Here is a 21,927-nt window from a genome sequence, read left to right as displayed (position 1 = left end):
CCGAGGAAATTAAAGTTGAGCATAGTTAGACCTTTGTTTAAGAGCGGTGACAGGCAAGACCCCCAGTAATTATAGGCCTATCACCCTAGTCCCGATACTTTCAAAAGTACTTGTAAAATATATCTCGGAATGTATTAACAACAACACTCTAGTTACATCTGTCTTTCTCGATATGAGCAAAGCATTCGATTTCGTCAACCACGACAAACTCCTGAGTAAGCTTGAAAATTATGGAGTAAGAGGTAAAGCTCGTGCCTGGATTGAGGACTACCTGAAGGACAGATTGCAATGCCTTGAAGTTGACAGAATTGCTTACTCAAACAATGCCATCACTAAGAATGTTTATAGGTCTGAATTTAAAACTAATAAAAGTGGAGTCCCACAAGGTAGCATTTTGGGCCCACTATTATTTCTCCTGTACATTAATGATTTATCGAAAGCGACAACACAAAAAACGATTATGTACGCCGACGATACAACTCTTGTAGTCAAATGTGATAATAAATTAAATTTCGAACATGACATAAATAATTCATTACAAGCTATAATTAATTGGATGTATAACAATGATCTAAATTATTATTAAAACTAAATTAATACAATTTACATTATATAACGCAAATAGTATACCATTAAATATTAACCATAATAATAATGCAGTAGATGAGGTTGACGCGTTTAATTTTCTGGGAATCACAGTTGACAGGCACCTAAACTGGGAGGCACACATTGACAAAATCTGCAACAAACTAGGTCGTTTTGTATTTGCACTGAAAAAGCTAAGAGACACTGTGTCTGTTGAAGCAGCATTGACCGCTTATCATGGATGCGTATCATCTGTCCTTGGTTATGGGTTAATATTGTGGGCAAACGCAGTGCAAGTGGCCAGAATCTTTAAAATACAAAAAAAAGTGTGTCAGGGTCATCAGTAATTCGTGGCAGGACGAAAGCTGCGTGCCCCTTTTCAAGAAACTAAAAATCCTTCCTTTACCTTGTCTATACTTAAGAGAAATATGTAATTTTGTCAGATCACATCACTCGTACTTTAAAACACGTGGCGAAGTCCTTGAAAGGCGTACCAGGGTAAACGTTATGAACCGTTTATACCACCCTCGTTGTCGCAAGATGATATACAAGATTTTTTTTTAATATGTGCATCATTGTATATAATAATCTCCCGGAGGAACTAAAGCTGCTAGCTAGAGGGAAACGCATTTAAACGCAGTATGACAAACTGGCTCTCAAAGCGTTGCTTTTACACCGTAAAGTCATATCTCGAATGCCAGCAATATTCAAATTAGTGATATTTAGTTATTAATTGTATTGTGATATGCCTATTATGTTAATTTTTTCAATTATTTCAATTTGACATTTTATATTTATTTAACGCATTCACTGCCAGGGGGCGTGGCCTAGGAACAAACTTGTATGACGGTGAACGCACATGTGCGTTGGGGGCAGTGAATGTGTTAAATTTATGAATATAATGATGAATTTGCAAGCTTTCATGCAAGCTAGGTACAAGATCTGTAACAACATATATTGTAACATCCCCATACTGTATCAATGCAAATAAATAATTTCTGATTTCTGATTTCAGAGCAAATACAGGGTCCATCGTTCCGCACCCTGGCCGAAACCCATATTGACACTCCGAGACTGTACACTCCTGTCGGAGCCGAGCATCGATTATGAGCTCAAAGAGCTTCATGGTGTGAGACATAACCTTTATACCGCGATACTTGCTACACTCCCGCACCGAGCCCTTACCTTTGAATACTGGAGTAATGATACTCAGCCTCCACTGGTTGGGTATCTTCCTGGTGAGAAGTATGCGGTTATAAATATCCGTGAGTATGCTCACACCCTGAGAGCCCATCGACTTCCACGCCTCTATAGCGATTCCGTCGGCTCCGACAGCTTTCCGATTCTTCATGCGGCGAAGAACCGCCTCGACTTCTTCCGGCGTTATCGGTGGCACTAGTCCTTGATTCGGAGGGAGATCCGGAGGTTGCACCTCTTTGTGCTGGTTATTCAGCAGGTTGTGGAAGTAAGAGCGCCATCTCTCCTTTACCGCGCGATCCTCGCATAGCAGGTTACCGTGAGGGTAATTTACGCAGCGGCACTTGGAGATGTCCTGCGCCGCTTTGACCTTCGATCGTGCCAACTTATAAATGAACTTCTGCCCCTCAGACAACTCCAACTTATCGTACAGAGGGCGCAAGTGGTTACGTCTGGCTCTGGCTACAGCTCGTTTAGTGGCACGTTTGGCAGCCCTGTATGCCGCGTGGTGTTTAGGAGATCTGGACGCTTGCCACTTTGTAAAGAGGTTTTTTTTCTCCCTAGTCTCCCTCTGGACTGTGGCGTCCCACCACCAAGTCTCCTTGTCAAGCCTGCGACCCCCTTTAGACACCCCCAGCACCGCCTTCGCCGCCCGTGTGATGGCTGCCTGAGTTCTATCCCAGATTTGCTGTACGGAAAGGCCATCCGTCACAACACTGAGGTCGTTGACAGCGGCAGCCAACTCATGGGACTTGGTTCCTTCGAGCAGCCACCACCGGGTTTGGGGACGGCACTGCTCCCGGTGTGTGCCTCGGGGCTTGACGAGCAGGTCCATCACAAGGACTCGGTGTTGGGCAGTGAGACTCTCTCCCGGTATGACTTTACAGGTGGCTACTTTGCCGATATAGTCTCTCCGAGTGAGAAAGTAATCGATCTGAGTGGCGCTCCTCCCGCTCCTGTAGGTGATCAGATGCTCGGATTTCTTTTTGAAAAACGTGTTCACGACGGCTAGATGACCAACTACAGTATGGAAATTTTAGAGTTCCATTTTATTTTATTTCTACTATTTTATGTCCCACTATAGGCGGCAATGGATCAAAAATCGCGTGGATATATTACAAGGTCTGTTGAGCCCTTAACTGATACTGAATCTGTGGTAAGCCGAATTATTTCCTGTCAAATGTCAAATACCTATATTATGTTTATTTTTATCTTGCTAATTATTTCAAAATGGTAAATTTAAAAACGATATTATAAAAGTGCAAGCCGAGCATTTTCATTTGATACCAAACTCGACCATACTTTCTTGCAAAAAGATGACCAGAATAGCAAGAACCCTCACAAATAGCATTTTAGCCTTCTAAGCTCTTCTAGCTCAATAACCCCTTGATCGAGCCTGTTCATAATTTAATGACTAAAATATAATGCCTTCAACTACACGTTTACCCAATTCCATTTAAATAAGAACAAATTTACTTAAGTTCTTGAGTATCAAACTATCCTCTGATAGTTCAGCTTAAAAACATCGAAATGCCGGGACGTGCCCCTAAGAACTTCGTTCGCTTCGCTCGCTCGTTCGATTATGTTAACATATTAGGTACTCTACTCGTATATTACTATTGCCACGACGATACAAGTGACGTACGGATATCTGGTGTAATATGCAATTAATGCTTTTTGTCTTAACCCTTAATCAAATAACGGGAAATTATTTCCCACTTCATTCTAATTTACGAAATATTTTTTATCTTTTTGATGGCAGCACTCAGCGATACCAACCATACAGATTTAAAATCTTAATAACATTTTGAATTTGAAAAATGGCAACACTTTTCTAATGGCCGCCATTTGTGACCATACGTCAAAGTCAATGTCAGTTGTCGTGATTTTTTTTGCAATAACAGTTTTTTTTGTGTTTTGAGGTTATGTGCGAAAAAAAATCTTGTAAGTGCATACACTGAATACTATCATAAACTAGACTTATTTTCCCTGTGTTTTACTTGAAAAGAATTGTGATAACGATATGATTTAGCCAAGATTTTAAGGTTTTAGTAAGTGGGAAATTATTTCCCATTGTTTGTTCCTGAACTTATGATTTACAAAAAAATTGGTAGGTTTTATCAAGTGGGAAATTATTTCCCAGTGTTTGTTCTCCACCTAAATTTTAATTTGTTTCCATATATAAAAATATATGCCCGTTGTCTGTTACACAAAAAAATCTGTGCCTTCTTTTTGTTTTCTTTTTTCTTTTATTTATTTCTTTGATTTATGAATATAACGTTAAATATCATACTTGAATTCCAAGCAAAGCCGGGGGGAGCTACTAACTAGTAAAAAGTTCGTAACCGTATCGGACAATGGGAAACTATTTCCCACTTCATTCAATATTTGCTATTCCGTAACGGATAACGGGAAATTATTTCCCACCGCAAAACCCCCCTCTTCCCCCCCCACTTAAATTCTTTTTATATATTTTTTCGTAATCTACGCACCCAAGTTACTTAAAAACCATTCTTAGTTTTCAAAAATCTCATAAAAAGTGTTCCGTTTGATTAAGGGTTAAACGTGCTACCGATGCAGGAATGATGTGTCAATGATTTAGAATTTACCTCCTCATCTTCCCGAATGTAACGTGATTCCTGGTGGTCAGCGTCGCGAAGGTAGCGGCTCTCTTCGTAGGGCCTCTTGCGCGGGCGCTTGCCGACTGCCACTTCGCAGGCGCGCCGCATCAGCACCGTCGGTTGGTTAGCCTGCAACAAAAAAAAAATGTTTAAAATCAATTATACCTAATAACCAATCGTTTCATCTTATACAGAACGATTTTTGGCAAAACAAGGAACCGTTTACCAAGTACACAGAATTGCAACAAAAATAATAAAGTTAGACCATGATAAGTCTGCGACGAATTTGATTGCACACGCAGTGTAAGTGTTATTTATACGTCATCATTTCATAGATGGTTGACGTTTAAAATGACACTTGCACAGCGTGTGCTATCAAAATCGTTGCAGACTTGTTTTGGTCTAACTGTTACATAAATTTAGCGCAAAAAGCTTTCTCGCATATCTGATAAGACTTGATACGTATTGTTTGTTGTAAAACGGGGTTTTCGCCAGAAATTAAATAAAGCTACAGTGAACAGTATATTAAAAGCAAAAATAAATTTGGAAATCAGTTCATTATATACCGAACCATCTAGTATACAGAGAAACATAGAGAAATCAAATTAAGGGTCTCAACATTTTTACACGAGTCCTTTTTTAGGACTCGGTTACCGGCTTAAGGACGAATAAGGATAAAGATCAAGGGCTTTAATAATATATCCTTTATTAAAGGTGTCAAACAAGCGTAAACTCCAGGGAAACCCGAATTCATGGGATGACAACCGAATGGAAGTTAACCGGTATGAGTGTCCTTTCAAGTACAAACCTAGCAATAGTTTATTTCTCTTCGTACCTTGTTTTATTTAAATGTATAAATAACTTTGCTGTAACTTATAATAACAAACGAGAATTCAAAGGCAGCGTACATTGTCAATCATCTAGTATATCTTCAAGTGAAACTTTTATGGTTTTTTTCAAAAGATGGCAGCAAAGTGTGTTTTTTCCGTCGCAGACAGGCACTTTCGCCGGATCACACACTTTGATCTTGGGGCTGACATCGCATTCGAGCTCTACATCGCGTGGAAAGCGCCGGAGAAAGTTGGTTGCGCCTTGAACCTTGCCGTGCTCCTGGTCCTGCATGCCGTTGCGCTTGAACGCAGTGACGGGGAGCTTGTTTACCTGCAACCCAGACACTCCCGTTTAGTCTCACTTCGGTAGACAAAATAATTCACAGAGTTGGTGACACAAAGAAGTAAAAAAAAAGAGTAGGCACACATTAGTAAAATGTGTAATTTAATGAGCATGATGAATCTACCAGCCACACTTTTATCTTTTTTTAATTATTAATTATTTTTTAATCTTGTGCTCGCTCTGTTTGCACAATGTAAGCCAATATTTATTGATCCATGGTAATGCTCATGCGTTTTGTTTTTGCGAATAATTTTCCTTACATTACAAAAAAACTGCAATGTTGTAGCACTTGCAGCGATGGTTGACATCTTAAGGGGCGAGTAATAAAAATAAGAGTAAAAATCATACTCTGATTATATTTCTTGCTGACGCAAATAAACTCCACGCTAGAATCTACGCACCAACAGGATCATTGTTTCTTAGTTTTTTTTACAGCCAGCTTCTTCATCGGTTTGATGGCAATTGGTCTGGGATAGTCGCCACACCAAGCATCGTGCCAACATTTTCTAATGTATGCAATGCCACCGCTTTCTCCGACATTTTGATCTTGAAGGCCATTCCTTTTCAATGCAGATGATGGCAGGGGATAAACCTGCCAAAGGTCGTCTGGGTCGTAATTTGATTATATGTATACTCTTCTTGTAACTTTACTACTCATTATATAAGAGATTTATTTCCTTTTTTTAATAGGCAGCACTTCTTGGGTTATTTTATTATAATGTACTTTTAGCGGTGTAACAGCTGTGTATACTGAAGGTTCGAGCGCTCTCCCACCAGCACACAGAAACCTAATTGCACCCCTGTATCCATGGATTTGATCCTGAATTCCGTTTCGCATGTACGCCGTCTTAGGTAGGCATCCGTGACGGGTAGGAACATACCGTTCCTGGAACCAACCACAAAGTAAATGAATAATAAAAATAAAAGATTTGTAGTTGGTTTCAGTGTACGGTTAAATTAACAAAAAGCAAAGTAGTCGCAAAAAGGGCCGTTACATAGGTTATCCTAGCGAGAAGTGTCAGTTCATAAAATATAGTCTGTCAAGCAAAGTATGTCAGTAGCAATGTACTGCAAAGTGAAGTAGGCCAACACTCAGAGACCAATATTGCGCTAAGAAAATCAGCAATGTACATCGAACCAAAACATGTAATTATCATAACCTCAAATTTTTCAAATATTTACGATCAACGAGCATGATTGTACATTGTAGGTACCTTGACTTTGCACAATCTTATGTAATATATTGATATATAATGATGACAGCAGAAATTTCTCTTGAAATAGCAACGATTGTAGAATGTAAACAAATAAGATGGCTGTCATTCACGATCCACATTGCATAGATAAAACACAGATGACACGCGATTTTGGAATTATTCGAAAGCAGTGTTGCTAATCAAAATTCAAATTGCCGCCTTTTGCCACTGACAAGATTTGCTTGACCAAGTATAGTCATATATTCTTTAAGTAAAACCTCAAAATAATATCTTTTGAAAGGACTTATTTCGTTCATACATATGATTTTTTAACTCCAAGGAGCTCCCGCCTTAGTCTTCTCAAAATTCAAATTGCCGCCTTTTGCCACTGACAAGATTTGCTTGACCAAGTATAGTCATATATCCTTTAACTAAAACCTCAAAATAATATCTTTTCGAAAGGACTTATTTTGTTTATATGATTGTTTAACTCCAAGGAGCTCCCGCCTTAGTCTTCTAACCTAACCTATCCGAGTCTGACCTGCCTTAGAAGGTCTTGCTCGCTCGCTACGCTCGCTCGCTTAGGATTAGTGGTAAAAAGGGTAAAAACGTAATTTGTGTCACTTTAACATTTGAAAAATTAGGACGTTATGGAACGCCCTTTTGATGGTATGGGTTTCTTTAACAACGTAATAATAACCTATGGAGTATAGTATGGGAGTATGAGAGCCTTTGGGAAGGAAATACGTATGGGAACTTTAACATTTTTTACTCGCAAACCATGGGGTTTCACACCATGGGGTTTGGCGAGGAGATAGCTTTTTACGAGTACTAATCTATAAAAAAAATTGAACCTTGAACTCAGCGTCACATATTGTACAGTTGAGCCGGCAAAGTTGCTGTTTAATAACTATTACTTCATCAACTATTATTAAATGATAACTGGAACCAATACCTGGGCATTTTCACTTAACTGTGTACCATTAACGGGCGGTTAGCAATCGTTACGAAACTGACGGTCAACAAATCCCATACATTTTGTCAGGAATGTAACGGAGACGTTACTGAAGCACGACTTAAGTCTCGCTTTAAAGTACAAGTTAGAATGAAAATGCCCACCTACAAAAATAACCAAAGCATAACAGTTTTGATTTACTTACTATGCGTCCATCTTCATATCGATAGCATGGCATAATGTACTTTGTCCTGGTCGGTTTACACTGATGCGGCTCGCAACACGGCCGAGGCGACGGCGGGCGAACGACATAGCAGTCCTGATGATTGTTAGGCGGTGGACATGGTTCATATTCGGTCTTACAGTGTCTATGACAATGCTTCGGTTTCGGTTTGTCACAGCAATAATATGTTTTAGTGCACGCCGGAAGACAAGGGTAGTACTCGGCATCATTACATCTCGGAGCGACCAACACTGGCCGCACTGAATTTGCACCACATTCCTCTAAGCAACAAATTTCCATTTTTATAGTTTTATCCTTAGTAGGTATCACTTAAAAATTTAGTTCATAACGAAAATATCACAGTAAATTTGTAATCGTTTTCCAAAAGAACCCTATACTTCTAATTGTCAATTTTGAAATGATTCGGCAGTGATTTAAAAGTTATTCATTACCTACCAGTATTCTGCTAATATATGATTTGGACCTCCATGCAGTAGATTTAATTGCGTTGACAGTGGCATTTTTTTTGGCAAGTGACAGTTTCAAGGAATATTATCGTTGTTGTGCATGTGCGGCATCCGCGAAAACCGCGATTCGAGTGCAGTGAATTGAGATGGTGGTGCACTTGAAAGATTTCCAGCTGCTGCAGCGCTTAGGTACTCGACATTATAAACAATGTCTGTCTGTGCGCTTGTCTATCAGTTCTATCACGTTCGTTGCTCATAGCCATCTCCCGAGCTACGAAGGCGCAAGTTGGCTGGGACGGCACGGAAACGGCGACTTTTATGGTTTTCAATTAATTTACTTTATTTGTTATATCCTGAAAGCATTTCGAGAAAAAAATATGCAATTTATCCAGAAAAGAGATTGACTCGTAAAAGTTAGCACTCGATCTCAGTTGCGGTTTGCGGTATTAAATATTAGTATCAGACCAGTTACTCTCTCATCACTCTAATTACAGATATGTTTATTCTTCAGGGATGACAATAAATAAATCATATTGGTCATATGCGTTAATGGCGATGCAGGCATGCCACTGCAAAAAAACAAATCCGTTCAGCCATGTACGGAAAATCGGGGAACACACTTTAAAAAACCTTAAAAAAGAACAAACATCGCACCGAATTTTAAACCTGTAAGAAAACCTATTTATATTACGCGGTACGAGTAAACAAGTTTTAGCATATAACTTTCCTACTACCTATAGGTACAGTTGAGTTCATAAATATGTATACAGTTCTTCACCTTAATCCATTGCAATAAGATGAAAAAATGTAAACATATTTATGAACTCGATTGTACACGTCGTTACATTAACGTTTGCGTTTATGTATATAATGATATTAACACGTGTTAGGTTATATTTATTTATACCAGGTCTTTCAGTATTTAATAGTTCGTTTTAGCCAACTAGCCTTACCCGAGAAACTTTTATTTAATCTTACCGATTCAATATCAAGCACTTATCCCCCATTCCGTAAGGTTGCACGGTCCCGAGAACACACATTAGTCGCCGTGCTATCGCCAACAAAACGGAGCAAAATCCAAAAGCAAAGCTTTCGCCAGCGTCGCAAACATTTGCAGCCGCCTCCTTGTCGCCGACGACTCCAAAATGCAATTTTCCCAATGCAAATCGAACGCTCCAGACAGATTTAATGCCTTTTACTTGCCGATTCCGTTCATCACTTCCGCAGAGAATTGAAGATGACCACCTCCTAAGGGAATCCAGCGAGATCTGCATTTGCTCAAGTATTTGACGGTAGATCGGCGCTTAACTTAATATTCTCGATAAAGGAGATGGAGTTTGGAGGATATCTAGTTTCAAAATTTGAAAATCAGTCAAACCATAGAGAAAAAATACATAGAGCTGTTTTCGTATCGACATCGAGTAGCAGAATTATCAGTACTGCTACTTGACAATAGATGTAGCAACGACCGAAAAGTCTAATGCTCAACAATTTTCAGCTAATATTATAACCAGATTAACCGGAACTCTATTTTCAACGACTTCTGCTTTTAATACTAGTTGTAAATTGTTGTTCAATACAATTCGTGAGTCGCGACACTAGAGAATTCTAGTATCGAGTAGCGGTACTGATAATTCCGCTACTCGGTGTCGACTTCGAAAATAATATTCATTTTGGTACCAAAACTGATGTATGGAGAGAGCACTCTATTCTTAATATATTTCTCTATGACTTAACGAAGAAATCGAACATCAAATCGAATGCTTTTAGTATGTATTTTGAGACGAGACTTAATAAAACCGTAATGTTTCGCTAGATCTTAGTTCATAATTCATATTAAAATATCATTTAAGTAATTGTATATATTATTCTCATACAATATGTCACACAATTAAAATGAGATTTCAAAATTAGTTACATAAATAGTTTTATTTGGATAAGGCAAATAAAAATAGATAAATATATAAATTAAAATGTTGGCTAACACAAAAAGTAAATATAAAAATACTGGAAAGCCCTTTTTGCAAAAAAAAAAAAAGATTTGAGTTTATTTACCACCTCTATCGTTTTATAAAAGTTGCTGCACGTTTTATTGGTATAGCAAATCTCAGGCGCAAACATTTTTCTCAGCAAAATGGTGAACTCTCATGCACTCGTGCAGTTTGCTCGCCCATTGTCACACAGCACACTACCTAAGGGGGGATCTGCACTTGTAACGTTTCACTGTAACATACCGTGCCGTGTTAGGTACGTTATTGAGTGGACTGCATTATGTAAGAGAACATCTGCCTCGACGAATTGTGCGGCGGTAAAAAAATTGAGACAGGATTCGCTGGTGTGTAAATTCCAAAATCATTAACTTCTTAAATATTTTGCACCTACTTATATAATATATCATTTACTTACTTTTTATGTATGTAACTCACGCAGAGATCGGACAAATTTCGTCATTGTTCGCAATAATGTGGACATGACTCCAAAATACCCCGTTTGCTAAGTTATTTCTGCTGTTAATTGTATCCAAATGGATTTACTTTAAAAGAATGTGATTGCATTTTATTTTCCCACAGTTCTTTTCTTTCTGGACGTTGTATGTATATTATGATTCAAATCTTGTACCTAACTTAAATTTGAACTACTTTTCAGTGTCTGATTGATAACTAACTCCATGATAAATTATCATTGATAATGCATGAATTATATTTTCCCTAAAATTATATATCTCGGAAACAGTAAGACAAAGACAATCCAATCACTATAACGTCAATCCATCCCGCCAAGCAAGATCAGAGATAAGAGACGTTTACAAACGCCCTCAGTAATATTATCAGATCAGAAGAAAAGACGATTACTTCCAATCGACTTAATCCTTTCAGACTGAACTGTGGTATATTCGATACCCTTATACCTCAGATATTGCCAGTCAACTGAAGCACCATAATACTGTACAAGAGATAAATACCTTTAACGGTCCAAGCGCTCTAAGAAGATATTTGTCGGTATACTTAGTTTGAATTGCGAAATTAAATTATCTGAATAGTCGTGTACACAAATATTATACTTAATTTTCGCTCAGACCCAAATACAGACTATAGTAAATGAACCTTGACGGCAATTTTTTGGGGGTAAATTAGACAGTTAAAAAACAGTTTTGCAAAATATGTCGTGTTACATATCAAATGAATTTAAAAGGGCGTGATGTTAAGATTTCAAGTAAATTTATTTTCATACATTAAGTCCATTATTTTGAAGTTAGGTACTTATATAAAAAAACCGGACAAGTGCGAGTCGGACTTGACAACCGAGTGTTCCGTACTTTTTTTTTTAGTTTATAGCTTTCAGGTTTTTTAATATGTACTTATTATAATCCTGATAGTTTTGAACCTGTCAGATAGACCGCAAAAACCGAATTGATTGCCACCACACATACATCTGTCCTTATTCCATAATTTACATAGAGAGTATATATCATTTCAATGAGTTATGTAAATGAAAACAGGAAAAACTCTATGAATGTACATTTATTTATTTATGAAAGCTTTTGTCAAAGGCGCGCGGGTTCATCCGGGTGATTCATGACCTATTCCATAAAAGGGTCCGTACGTACCTATATGAAGAGTTGTTGTAATAAATTCTTCCGTTTGTATTGAGAAAATGGGAAACTGTTGACGGACTCATGCACCCTGCTCGATTGCGATAAGGGAGAGATTTGAACTAACTCCTACATTTAGCGCAACGCATTGAGCAATAAATTATACCCGCGCACGGTAGATTAACTGCGTGAATTATTTGTTGATACACGATGACAAGTTTAAAAGAAAATTAAACGTAGATATACCATATACCCAGTGAACAATTGTGGTATCATTATCATACGATTGCCTAATCACTACACCTTATAAAACAAAGTCCCCCGCCGCGTCTGCCTGTTTGTGTTTGTATGTTTGTTCGCGATAAACTCAAAAACTACAAAACGGATTTTCATGCGCTTTTCACCTATCAATAGAGTGGTTCTTGAGGAAGGTTTAGGTGTATAATTTGTGAACCCGTGCGAAGCCGGGGCGGGTCGCTAGTACAATATAAGAAAATATACGAACTAAAGATGTTCAACAGGTACTCCCTTATATTGTTTGCTTGTTTTACTGTTATTTCGCTTGCATTAGCTTGATTACGTCAACGCACAAGATAAGTCCGAGATTTTAACCAATTACTTAATTGGTGTATAGGTACCTACTGTCAAACACAATTGTTTGATACATGTTTTTTTATGACTATCCTTTGCGCGTTTATTAACTTCAGGCTTTCTAATGAGCCCAAACTCGATTTTGCGTTTTTTTGTGGAGGATTTTTTAGGTGATAATCCGACTGGATATACATTAATCAGTTTGCCTCCGTGTTAGAATATTTACGCATTATTGGAATTACGGAAATTAGCCAAAATCCTAAAATGCCAAGGTCCAAAAAGTCGATATACAAGTATAAGTAACGCTAGCCTGTAATACCAAAAATGTATACATAGTCAATCGTTCTAGAAGAACGTCTATGACAGGCGGAGAAGATCAAAGTAATTTTGTGTTTCGTGAAACAATTTCAATACTCATATCACATAATTTAAGTACTTAATAACTGTGTTATTTTCTGAAAGTATGACTGAACACGACCGCCTTCTATTACAGCCTGCAATTAAATTAGGCACTAACGTAGATTTGCAAGGCCACTAAAGCCAAAATATGGAAATAAAATAAAATACTTACGAGAAACACGAGCCCAATTTGTCGGGAAAGCCCATACCGCCATAATATTCAATACATATAGACAAGCGTATTAGGGTCTACATATACAGTTTTGTTATGTAGGTTTACGATCATATGGCACCAAAAATAGGGAGGAAATGTATAAAATACGACGGATATGGAAAACGATATCCACGGTATTGTAACGAGGGATGTCATTTGTCAATAAGGGTGAGATTTAGCGTTCCCTTTATAACTCGTCGTCCCCGCAACGATGGATCGCGTCGCCGTCATAACCTGAATAACCTGAGACTTTATGCAGCGACCCCGCGTAGATATAACGAACTATTCAAAAGGAAATGACACCTCAGATTTTATGAAAGCGCCATATATTTCCGCTCGGAGTTGCACTGGCGCGGAGCTGTTTAAATCCGCCATTAGACTACCTAAACGCGCAGTTATCACTGGAGTTCAAAATGTAAAGTAAATTTATATGACTTTCATGTATACGAATTTAACACACATTTTTTTTTCAGTGGAGTACCTAGAGTTTTGTGAAACAGAAAAATAGTAATAAGTTCAACCTGCCATTCAATAAAAACCTCAGGTAACAAATAAATATAATAACTTAACTATACATATTTACATCATCATTGGCCAAAGCATCTTTGCAGATGATAGTTGCAGCGACTAAAGAAGATATATTTACATAAACAAATAAGAATAATCTAGTATTTAAATTGGTCCTAGGACAAATTTATGGACACACCATACGCGTAGGTATACCTATAAGTACGAGCAAAAAGAATAGATAGTATAGAGGGGTCCTGTCTAGGGGTCACAAAACCGTGCGTATTATAGAAAACCGGTTTTTCGGTTTTTGTGAAATTGCAAATCCGGGTTTCCGGTTTTTTCGGCGATTTCGATTTTACGTATACCTAATTTGTAAAATAAGCAAGTATTTTTAGGATCAATGCTTTGATATTACGTCTTCCACGACATTTCTATTTACTTTATCTTTACCAAGACCATATCAATAAATCAATCCAAATCCATCAATAAAGTTTTTGACTAAACAGGAATTCTAAAACGGAATGCCTAAGCAACCTATTAAATATATGACAACGGTTTTGACATAGTCCTCCTTCTGGAAATACACCGCTGATGATGCCCAATAACTCGCTAAACGAGGTAAAATACCGGGATTTGATTTGGTAGCGGCATAATACCATAAATAATTAATATAGAACTTCGACATACGGCCGGTCTTCTCTTACTGCCCTGGTCAACGTGATTTCAAATAACATCGATGGCAACAACATCGCCACCACGATTATTCAAATCGGCGAAACGCGGATATGCGGCATATATAAGCCTCCACCTTTACATTTGAGACTTGAATAGCCACCATACCTGCTGGGGATACAGGAAATCTGACGCCAACGAGGAGGCGATCATGGACTGGGCAGATAGAAACAACACTGTTTTAGTCGTTTCTCACAAAAGCAAAGGAACGTTCAAATCAGCTCGATGGAGAAGTGACCACAACCCGGACCTAGTCTCCATAACAAGAGCAATAGACGGTACCCCAGTGGCCGCCGAGCTGTACGTGCTAGCGGATTTTCCACACTCTCAACACTGCCTAGTATTAGTTGTCATAGGTCTGAAAATACCGATGGTTGAGTCATATCCTGCCTAACACCACATCGTGGAAGTTTACTTATGCTGATGACCTGCCCCTTGTGTTGTGACACAAAAAGACAGCTTGGAAATGGACCTAAATAGCCTCGAAAAGGACCTGGATCTATTAGATGACTATTTCTCTCAGTGGCGTTTGTGCCCCAGCACTTCCAATACCGAGGTGTTCTACTTTCACCAGTGCAACAAACTAGCCAACAAGGAGCTGAGAGTAAAATTCAGGGGCAATCTTCTCCGGCACAACTACCTTCCTAAATATCTCCGAAGCATCCTGGATTGAAGCCTTAACTTCAAGGAGCACCTAAGCAGCCTATCTGCAAAACTGGGCAAATAGATATAACGTTGGAGACTAAAATGCTGTTCATTTATACAATTAGTGCGTATAATGTATTGTTTTTTTTTTATTTGCTCTTCAAAATAATAAAACTATGTTTACAAAACTGTAAAATCGAAAAACTCGAAAAAGCCGGTTTTATTAAAGTGAAAACCCGGTTTTGGTAATTGGCTGTAAACCCGGTTTTTCCGGTTTTTTCGATTTCGGTGAAACCGGGTTTGTGACGCCTAGTCCTGTCATTGTAAATTTTGTAGTCACTGTAAATTTACTGCCATCTATCAACACACGACTAAAACTCAAAATGAAAACGTAGAAAGTTATCAAAAATGTATATATTACGGATAAATGATTTTATTATTTTTATACCATTTTGATCCATGTTCATTCACTGATATCTATGTGTTAAAATTGTTAAATATGAAACGGTGTCGTCACGCCATCTAGCCGAGGATAGGCTAAAGGTGTGTGCGGCATCTATTCGAGAATGACTTTTACTTGAATTCCGAGGCACGTTTTTTCCTTAGACTTTATTCGTCTTATACGAAGTTACATATGTCTTTGGTACGAGTAAAGCACCATGTGCGATTGCCAAGTCGTTCTATAAAAGTATTAACTAAAAAAACCGACCAAGTGCGAGTCGTGCTCGCGTTCCAAGGGTTCCGTACATAACACAATTTTTAACAACCGTAAAACTTCCCAACTATAGTCCAATACCGCATACCGCACCTAAGGGGTCCACAAGTTCAAAAGAAAATTAAGTATCAATACCAATGTTCTCTTTGGATTAAGTACTCCGAGTTTTTTCTTCCATTTATAAACACATTTTTTTGCATTTTTTTTAGTAGGCTAAATGCCTTAGAACTACAAAACAGTTGGGAGGTTTTACGAAATGTATTTTTTTATGTGAAACGTGAGTGAAATGTCTTTAAAAACCCCGTAGGGGTCGTATCAAAAACTAAGTAATTAAGTCACTCACTCACGCTTGACTGCAAATTTCTAATAGGTTTTCCTGTTATCTATAGGCAAAGAACTAAGGTACGGAACCCTAAAAATGTGGTTCTTTTGCAAGTTTTGTTCCAATTGGCGGATTTTTGAATGTTATATTTTAGTATCGATAGCGATACATGCCTACTCGTAATAGGTAACTCGTCACTGGTTTTTGTAAATCTCTTTTAACAACTTACTAAGTATTAGAAATTATGATTAAAGGGTGTATGGTTACACCCGTAACTGAAAACGTTAAAAGTCTTAAATATACAGCCTCCTGGTCTAGTCGGTAGTGATCATGGTTTGTGTAATATAAAATCATATAATAAAAAAAGATTCGCATCAATTTTACTGGATAGCAAAGAGTCTCATATTGTTAGTCACAAAGTCATTAAACAAGTGACTGACAATAACGAAATCTCAACTTGAAAAGCTATTTTGTCTGGCTCGTAACTTTAAATTACAATTCCTCCGAATTGTGAAACACTGAAGCATATCTCAAAATCAACATTAAATTTCAAGTATACGGACTGTTACTACAAACACTTCAACTTCTGAAAATATCAATAAATAAGGGGCATCCCCTATTGAACCCGCGTACAATGTGACAAGAAACTTTAAATTGACGATTTCGCAAAGTGAGGTCGCAGTAAATTGTTTCTAGTCGGTGTGGCGCTGTGGATATTTACAAACTTTATAATGTGACATTTCCCCCAGCGATCCCGTGATCATAATTTTAAAAAGACAACTCAACTGTATATTTATTGAACATTTCGTAAGTCAAAATTAATTTAGTTTGACTTGTGTCAAATCAAACGTTGTTTTTGCTCTACTTAGAGCCCTTTAAAGACCGCAGTTAGGTATCACGGAATGGCACCCTCATGTATCAGGCGTTTCCTGATTTTAATATTAGGTTATGGAATTAGATCTGGATTAGTTATACATCTGATCTATTTCATAACTTGTTAATGAAACCAGAATTCGTCTGTAAGTTTTGGTCACGATAATAACACTTCTGCGTGCTTGCTTGCTTGGTAATAATAAACAAGAGTATGGTGCTTGACGGTACACGCGTTAGCTTTGACCGAAGCGTTCGGATCGTTTTATCGTGGCCCTAGTGAAAATTATGTTGTTTCCCTAAATCATCACAATAATATATGCATTGTATCGGTTAAGGAGTTGGCAGAGGACCGGACGAGTTGGAGATTGCTCCACCGACAAGAGCACAGCTCTTAAATATAAAGAAGAAGAAGAAGAAGAAGAAGATCGATGCTGTGGTTCTTTACAAAATAAAACACTCACCTCTGGATGTTCCCTCGCTACTTCAAGAGATTTTGCCCAAAATGCCTCGCAGAAGACAACGTATGTGTCCTTTTTGCGACACATACGTTGTCTATTCGGAATACGTAATGGCACGATTCCACCATGCACCAGTGTGCGGCACTGTACGGAACAAGCATATTCAGTACTAAAATGTTTGTGCTGCACAGTGCCGCACACTGGTGGAATACCGCCTTAAAAGTAGTACTTGTTATGCACGTAATTATTATGTTAGGCGTGCTTGTAGCCGTTGTAGGTTATTTAATAATAATTCAAAACTGTCTGTAGTCGATATATTTAATTGCTCGATATACGATGTTAAGAAAGCATTCAAATAATTATTAGGAATTATTTCCCTTTATTCTCAGTAAATAAATAAAAAAATGTGTGATGTTCAGGTACAGTGAAGGTATTAAATTAAAAAAATACTAATGATAATGTAATTTTGCGACCTCGACTGTACCCGGATAAATAGATTCAGCTACAGCACAGATCTTTTTTGTTGAAATATTTATAAATGTAATTAACTAACGTATTTTTAATTAAGGAAATTTGTATTTCCTTTCAACTGTAAAGGTTTATTGATTTGAACTGGAAGGATTACTGTTTAACTGTAACTGTAAAATGTATACAACCGTTTGTTTCTTAATAAACAATAAATAAAATAAAAGCCTTGTCTACAAATGTAAAGTGATTATATGGTTATGTAGCATAATTTCTAAAATCAAATTCCCTAAGTACGAAATTCCTAAAAACAGAACATCGAAAATCAGAATGTCTAATCTACGAAATTCCTATAGAGGTGCTAGAGTCGCAGTCGGATCGTATAATCCGCCGTATTAAAGCCTGACAACAGTTTATTTAACCCTGAGATAGTGTCGCTGCAAACAGCTTACGTATGGCAATAATGTGCGTACGTCATGTATAGTCGGGGTAGTGGGCATTGGCTTCATGTTGATACGTGATTGATACTCGTATAAGTAATGTCAAAACATTGCTTACAGAGAATTCGGTTCTTTCAATTTACCTATTCGTCAAAATCTGATTCCAAATATTCAATATTATTATATTCTTCGTTTTCTTACTCTGACGAAGTCTGATTTTCATCAGATGTTGTGTCGCTTTCAGGACCACCAACCTCGATTATAAAACGTTCAGTCTCCAATTCGATTATAGGATTTTTATCGTCGATCTACATAAACCTTAAATGAAATATTAAAGTTTAAACCTAACAACTAACCAGTTCAATAAAACCGCACTATAAAATGTCAATACCGGTCATGTCAACAACCAACTTTAAAACATTGTTTATTGGAATGCTATGTAATCCTTCGTCTTTTTTAAGCTGTAAGTATTTGATTGGATTCACTACAATTTTTTTCGCATCTTTGGTAATTTTTTTGGCATTTCTGTAATAAAACCGTTCATATTTGAATATATTCGTAAATATTTTCCGTTTGTTTACATCGGTGACACTCGATGACAAAGAGTACTTGTTGCCAGTAAAAGAAATTAGTACCATTGAAAATCCGCAAAATGGCGAGGGTCAAATAAACTGTTGTCAGGCTTTACATTACGACTAGCCGTTTTCAAAAACAGGGGCGTTTTGAAATGCGGCGGTTCAACGATTAGCCGGATTGAATGCGGCTGAATGAGAATCCGCCGGAATGTATTCGGCGCCATACGTTCTTCAACACGGCTAGCCGTAATGTAATACAGCGAGACATTAGCCGCCGCTTTGACAGTTTTTAGTTCCCATTTTTAACACTCGTGGCGCTGCCTGACATAACAACAACAAACTATGAAAAACTCTAGGGTGTCCATCAAATCTCGAGTTCGTCGGACTGTTTCTTTTCAAAAAACATTTCCTTCGCAACCTAACTAGACGCCCTTCAGATCCCCAAAGGGCAAAACGCCCAGAAATAGGAGCCCCGCTACGCGGGGCTCCGTCTAGTTAAGTTGTGAAGGAAATGTTTTTTGAAAAGAAAGTTTCGTACGTTAGACTCTTTAAGACAAGGTCAGCTAAACGTAAGACAAATATCGTTAGAAATTTCGCAATTTATGCGTTTAAACTTAGGTCAACTGAACGTATTACAGTATTGTACTTTAGGCATTTAAAAATAGATTGATTTACCGTAGAACATGCATTTTTAGAAATTTCGTACATTAGACATTTTGATTTTCGATGTTCTGTATTTAGGAATTTCGTATTTAGGATATTTGATTTTAGAAATTATGCTACAAAACCGATTATATAGTATAACATATAGAGGTGTTAGAGTCTTTCGGTCACGTCGCAACCCCTTACAAAGTCTAATCAACAACGTAATTAAAGTAATTTCCTGTAAACAGCATAATCATCTATAGGTAGGAAAAAAATAAAACAGGAAAAGAAAACAATCTATTTGTATGCGTTGCCGGGCCCTTTGATGTCAAAAAAGCGAAAGTTTAAACCAGAAGATTTATGCTTCGCGGGAATAAAACATTCCCCTTTTATTTAGTAAGTGAATATTTTGTAATGGCGTTTGATCAAAAGAAAAATTGTTTTTATGCTTACAACCAAAATATGTTAAGCGCGTGAAATGTTTTCGATTATTTCGACATATTTCGACACGACGTGTGGCAGAGAGGAGGGAACAGAAGTAAAACATCGAATATGGCGACAAAAAATTACATCCAACGATAAAAACCTCACATGCAGCCAGGACCCGACCCGAAAACTTTGTAAAAAAGTAAATATGTTTATGCAATGCGAAAATGGATAGTCCAAACAAAAACATCTTTCTACAATATTTCTTTAATTAAGCCAGCAACTTCAAAAATATGCATGTCATTGTGTAGAATAATCACCGTCTGTTTTCGTAAAATTAAGTTACCTTATATATCCAAGTTTTCCAACCCCTATGTTATCACCTTACTCTGAACCTACTTCAGCTTAATTAACTCACAATATTAAACTAAAAATTATCATCAATAACTCTTGAAGGTACCCATGTGCAAAAAGTCTCTTTCAAAAACAAAAATACTTCATCAAATCAAATTCTTTAAGTTCGCGCCGGGGGCTGTTTGCAGCCCGATTTGGCAAATACTTCCGACCTAAGAGTGTCGAAGTTGAACTACCAACATAAAACATTGGCATGTCACCAAAATTGGTAGACGGTTAAAACCAATCGATTCTGTAGAAACACATTTCAGTTTGACCTTATTCATGGATATGAATATGATTGGTTGGCACCTATAAGTGCCACGATTGAATAGAAATTGGTAAAAGTGTAAACAAACTAATTTACCTTTATAGCCCATTGAAAGCGTTCCAATAAGGGGTGATGCCTTACATTAAATAAGGGTTGCCTGTTTTTTTATTTACATTTTAATAGTGACAAAACGCTTTTATTAAAATCAAGCTTCTGACCTTGAAGGTCATTGTCAAATATGTACTCGGAAAACCATGAAATTTTCGAATCTTTCCCTACACATTTTCACTAAGGCGATACGGAAAACTAGTTTTAACCAGGGAAAACGCATTTTCACTAAAAACGGGTTTTACGGTAACATATACACTGAAAATTTGTATTATGTTAGATTATCGAACGAGCGAGCGAAGCGAAGCGAAGCGAAGCGAAGTTCTTACATTCGACTTTGAACACGCGGCTGGCTAGCGGCACGTCCCGGCATTTCGATGTTTTTAAGCTGAACTGTCAGAAGATAGTTTGATACTCAACAACTTAAGTAAATTTGTTGTAATTTAAATGAAATTGGGTAAACGTGTAGTCGAGGGCATTATATTTTAGTCATTAAATTATGAGCAGGCCCGATCAAGGGGTTATTGAGCTAGAAAAGCTTAGAAGGCCAAAAAGCTGTTTGTGAGAGGTCTTGCTATTCTGGTATTTTTTTAAAAAGAAACATGGTCGAGTTTAGTATCAAATGAAAGTGCTCGACTTACACTTTTATAATATCGTTTTTAAATTTACCATTTTGAAATAATTAGCAAGATAAAAATAAAATAGAATAAACATAATATATGTATTTGACATTTGACAGGAAATATTTCGGCTTAGCACAGATACAGTTTATTTTAATCTCTATGGTGGTGACTTCAATCCAGGGGAGGGACAGCCGTATACGAAGCCCTTTATTCGAAAAAAATAGCGCCATCTATATTACTTAACGCTAAACTTGTAAATGGCCCTTCAAAATTGATGCAAAAAAGCAAATCTTGTCAGTAGAAAAATGCGCGAAACTCAAATTTTCTATGAGACCATAACCCTTCGCGCCTACATTTTTTCTACTGACAAGATCGGCTCGGCCATCTATATTATACATACTACTCTTTGCTTAAATCTATCAGTTAAGGGCTCCACATACCTTGCAATAAATCCACGCGATTTTTTATCCATTGCCGCCTATAGAACGACATAAAATAGTAGAAATTAAATAA

The 21,927-nt window shown here is 37.4% G+C and overlaps 1 protein-coding gene across 5 annotated transcripts in view; it reads right to left on the bottom strand.

Moving 5' to 3' along the window:
- Positions 1-21,927, bottom strand: part of LOC134789838 (uncharacterized) — a 58,283-nt gene that overhangs the window by 26,946 nt on the left and 9,410 nt on the right. The window contains exons 1-4 of one of the 5 annotated variants that reach the window (XM_063760501.1): positions 7,933-8,072; positions 5,925-6,168; positions 5,312-5,564; positions 4,392-4,532 (exon numbers count right to left, since the gene is read on the bottom strand). In XM_063760501.1, coding sequence (XP_063616571.1) covers positions 4,392-4,532; positions 5,312-5,323 — 153 coding nt within the window. In that variant the 5' untranslated portion in view covers positions 5,324-5,564; positions 5,925-6,168; positions 7,933-8,072. Of the gene's footprint in view, positions 1-4,391; positions 4,533-5,311; positions 5,565-5,924; positions 6,169-7,932; positions 8,376-21,927 lie in introns of those variants that run through there. The other 4 variants (XR_010144125.1, XM_063760499.1, XM_063760500.1 and 1 more) reach the window with 4 other exon arrangements.

The sequence above is a fragment of the Cydia splendana genome, chromosome 4 (assembly GCF_910591565.1).
Source record: "Cydia splendana chromosome 4, ilCydSple1.2, whole genome shotgun sequence".
Lineage (NCBI taxonomy): Eukaryota > Metazoa > Arthropoda > Insecta > Lepidoptera > Tortricidae > Cydia > Cydia splendana.
Note: the sequence above shows the minus strand (reverse complement) of the source record. Positions and strands in the feature narration are given on the sequence as shown.